Source organism: Pistacia vera, unplaced genomic scaffold (assembly GCF_008641045.1).
Source record: "Pistacia vera cultivar Batoury unplaced genomic scaffold, PisVer_v2 Contig204, whole genome shotgun sequence".
Lineage (NCBI taxonomy): Eukaryota > Viridiplantae > Streptophyta > Magnoliopsida > Sapindales > Anacardiaceae > Pistacia > Pistacia vera.
In genome coordinates this window covers 1,800,118-1,804,237 of record NW_022196007.1, presented here as the reverse complement: position 1 = coordinate 1,804,237, position 4,120 = coordinate 1,800,118, and the positions used below count along the sequence as shown (strand labels likewise).

Below are 4,120 nucleotides of genomic sequence, written 5' to 3'. Positions count from 1 at the left end.
TTTTGTTAGATTTTAAAACTACAGACACTGATAAGTATTTACTAAGGGCGTTTTTGTTGGACATGAAACCTTTTGGATCGACGGTTTATCCTAGACTCGGTCACCTGACTGAGTCATGGAATAGTTTGAGTTTAAAAACATTGCATTTAACCACACTATTCAAACACTAATTATCGAAAGCCCTTAATTTATTGGAGACTGAAATGGGTACAAAATGGATCAAAGGACAATGTGGGTCATGTTGACATCCTTAGGGGGTTTAACTTTGAGCACTGGATTGCTCTCAAAGAAATTGGAAGGTCTCAGCTCAAATCCACCCTTCAATGTGGGCATCAATGGAAAATCTTCTTGATAAGGCACGTGATGAAAACCCAATGTGTACCATGTCACTATGTCCTTATTTTCTATACTTCTATTCCTGCATTTACATATTCACAAATTACAAATTTTAACCAAAAAAAAGAAAGAGTAAATGCCTTTTCCCACCCAAGGTTTGCCTTAATGATTTTCTCACCCAAAAAGTTTCAATCTACTATATTCTCACCCAAAATTTATATTCTGTTATCACCCAAAGCTGATTCAGACCGCGAAAATTCTCTTCGTCACTACCATTTGAACCTCCGATCTCCTCTTTACAAAACCTCTCTCACTTTGGCACCAAATTTTTGCCGATTGTCGACCACATCAAAGTTAGAGCTTTCTATTCTTAGTTGATTTCAAATTGATTCCGACAACAAATATTCAATCGATCATCACCATTTGATCCACTAACATCCACTCTACAAAACCCCTCTTACCCTAACTCTTGGTAACTCGTCAAACGCTAACTGAGAAAGTAAATTGTATTTTGGGTATTAACAAAAAATAAACTTTAGGTGGGAAAGTATATTTTGAAATTTTTTGGGTAAGAAAGGTCATTAAGGCAAACCTTGGGAGGGAAAAGTTTACTCAAAAAGAAAATGCTACAAATCTACCATGCTATTGAATAGATTTATTCAATAAAGCTATTTGAAATCAACTTACCTATTGCTCCATACGGCTAAATTGTCATCCCCACGGCTTTGATCAGTGTAAAGGCCCGCGGCCCATTTTTCAGATTTGTTATATGCCGTGACCCACACATTATAGTTGGTGAACTCCGCCCTGATTTGCGGATAATCATCGTACGATAAAAGGGCACTCGTGACTCCCTCAGGGATCAGACGGTAGCCAACAAGGTTCCCCATTTTGGTCTTCTTATTTGGGTTCACAAATAGCAAATCAGCTGACTCTGATCCAAGCTTGACCCTTCCATCAGACTCCGTTTTAGCCGTTTGACTATCAACCTTCCAGTAGCTCTTTCTAGGTGATCTCTGATCTTTAATTTTGACGGTCCCCAATTTGGACTTGACAAAGGAATTGGCATCATCGTCCACGTCAAGATCAAGACGGTAGTTAAGGAAATGATCATGGTGTACACCTATTGTATTTTGTGCCAGCAATGTACCGTAAACATCCTCCTCTATTTGTTCTTTATGAGTGTATTTTGTTCCCCTCACTGCTAGCAGTCCTGTAAGCCCAACCTATACAATTGTATGACATGAATAATTTATAACATCTTAATACAAAAAAATAAATAAAATTAATTAGTTACCGTGACTTTGATAGAGCCGCTTTGCGTGAATTCCCAATCATTGATGTAGTCGTAATTTCCAATTGTTGATACCATTCTCACCACTAACGTTACCTCTTGTCTAACTTCTCTTACCTGAAATTAACTTTCCATGATAAAAAATTTAAACAAAAAATTGAATTAATTATGTTAAAATGATTAATCCAATACCATTTTTCCCGGAATACCAACTTCAGTGTGGCGCCACATGACATCTCCTGCATAGCGTTCAAAAATGCAGAAAACATTAGGAATCTTCCGGGGCAACCCATCTTGGGCGGCAAAGTAAACGTCCAAGAAAACTGCAGTAGCAGGGCAATCTCTGAGTGGCTGAAGCGGCATTGCGCATAAACCATAGCCATATTCACCCGCATCAAAGAATGTTCTGTAATACCACTCGTTTGTTAGATCCATGTATGGCACAAAGAGCTCCGACACATGTGCTTTGTACATTACCCGACGAAGCTCTTGCCTCTCGGGATCGTAAATTGATGCCAACGATATAATCAGCCCCGCTCTGGCATCGAAACTTACATGGAATTCCCAGTCCGCCCACCTATATATTAATGGTAATTAAGATCCCGTGAACACATTTTTAGCAGATCATTATAATTTGCCAGTGACTTGAAGAATTAAACTCATTAATTACCTAATTTTGTGTCCGTCAACTGTGAAACTTGGACCGTCAGGTTGAACTACTGTAATCCTATTCAAGCTTGGACTGAAAGGTGGTTTTAGCTCGGATTCTCTGTATTCAGTCCCCTCAGCCTTCGGCACAGGGACGATAGCTCTATCACTGAACGCAATGATTTTCATCTCTTCAAGATCAACCTTCATTGTGATTCCCTCTATTGGTCTCATGTATATATTCACTGTCCCATCTGAATAATAGCACATAACCTTGACTATTCTTTTACTCTTCTTCTTCTCCCCGAACCAACCTACAGTGAAACTCTGGCACACCACCTCTTCAAGCTTGAGCTCTCTATTTCTAATAGACGCCACAAAGGGCGGGTAAGTGAATGGCAACTTGTTTGCCCGTTCTTGGTCATCAATAGAGAGCGTAGGGTAGCCATAACCATCGTAAATTTGAGTAGATATAATAGACTGCTGCAGCAAGTCGACAATGATTTCATGGGACTGATGATCTATACGTGCAATAACGAAGGCCTGGCGAGGTGGGTTCGCGGTGGTGTTGTCTTTGAGCCATGAGAGAATAAGTGGCTTGCTTGGTTCTTCTAAACCTACGTATTGAAAGGTCAGGTTGTGGTTTGAAATTGGGTATGCTTTAGTCACAATGGTTTGGACTTGACTGAACTCTGATGGAGTTAGAGAGTCCAAAGGATGATACTGGTGGCTGGAGGAAACGAAGAAGATATGAAGGAAAAAGTAGAAGAAAATGGTTTTGAATGTAGCAGCCATAGTTGTCACCGGAGATTGTTTAATTTGTTTCTGTATTACAAAAAAAAAAAGAATCAGATTATTGTTATTATGAACAGATGGAATCAAACTCAAGGTTATGGTATAAGAGGGGAATTCCAACGAGGTCGATGATACCGAGAGCCACATTTGATAATGTAAGGAGCTTTGTATGATATTGTTTAAAGTTTTCTACTTGACAAAAAGACATAATTGCCGGCTACACACTATCCATACCTTTGATTCTCCGAACTGAAGCAAATGCAACTGAAAACGAAATTTAACTGATTTCACCTCTTTTTAAGACTTTTGTCTCAACAAGGTGTACTTATGCATCGCAAAGGTGAAACAGGCTAGGGCTCTTTCGAGCCAAGCCAAGCCAAGTTTTCGGCAAATCAAGCTCAGCTCGAAATGGTGGAAAGGGTAATTGAGTTCGAGCCGAGCTGATTGAGCTGCTGATTTTATGGCTCGGCTCGAGCTGTTAAGGAAAATTATTTATTTGAGCCTTGCTTGTGAGCCGACTAAATAAACCGAATTCGAGCCGGCTCTTGAGCCACTAAAAAAACCTATAATTTGCAGGCTGTAAACCTACTACCTACATAGGCAACTAATAAATATATATTTATAAAACCCCAAAAGAGGTCATAGGACAATGAGGAAGAAGGCGAAAAAGCTTTTGAATCATAAAACCATTTCAATCCAACCAAATAGGCAACAAGAAGAATGTGGTAATTATATTTAATTATATATTTAATGCTGCAACATAACTCGAAAAACTCACAATTTGCAGGCTGCAAACCTACTGCTTATATGGACAGCTAATAAATATATATTTATAAAAAATATGGTAGGGTATCATTGCTAAAATTACTTTTTTTTTTTTTTTCTTCTGTAAGGTCATTTGTTATTTTAAAGTGACGTAATAACTGTCATATCAGTTACCTCATCATCCGTTTCCACATCATCTGTCCTCTTTCTCCGGTCTTTTCTCTTTCTTTTCTTTCTCTTCTTCCTCTTCATCAATCTTCTCTCCATTTTGCAGATATAAGA

The 4,120-nt window shown here is 38.7% G+C and overlaps 1 protein-coding gene across 1 annotated transcript; it reads right to left on the bottom strand.

Annotated features, from left to right (window-relative positions):
* Positions 1-219: 219 nt before the first annotated feature.
* On the bottom strand, positions 220-3,073 carry LOC116128760 (primary amine oxidase-like). Its single transcript, XM_031414507.1, has 5 exons — positions 2,301-3,073; positions 1,823-2,207; positions 1,634-1,747; positions 1,024-1,562; positions 220-418 (listed from the first exon to the last, which is right to left on the bottom strand). Exons 1-5 carry the CDS (start codon positions 3,071-3,073, stop codon positions 220-222), a joined length of 2,010 nt encoding a protein of 669 aa, XP_031270367.1.
* Positions 3,074-4,120: the final 1,047 nt, after the last annotated feature.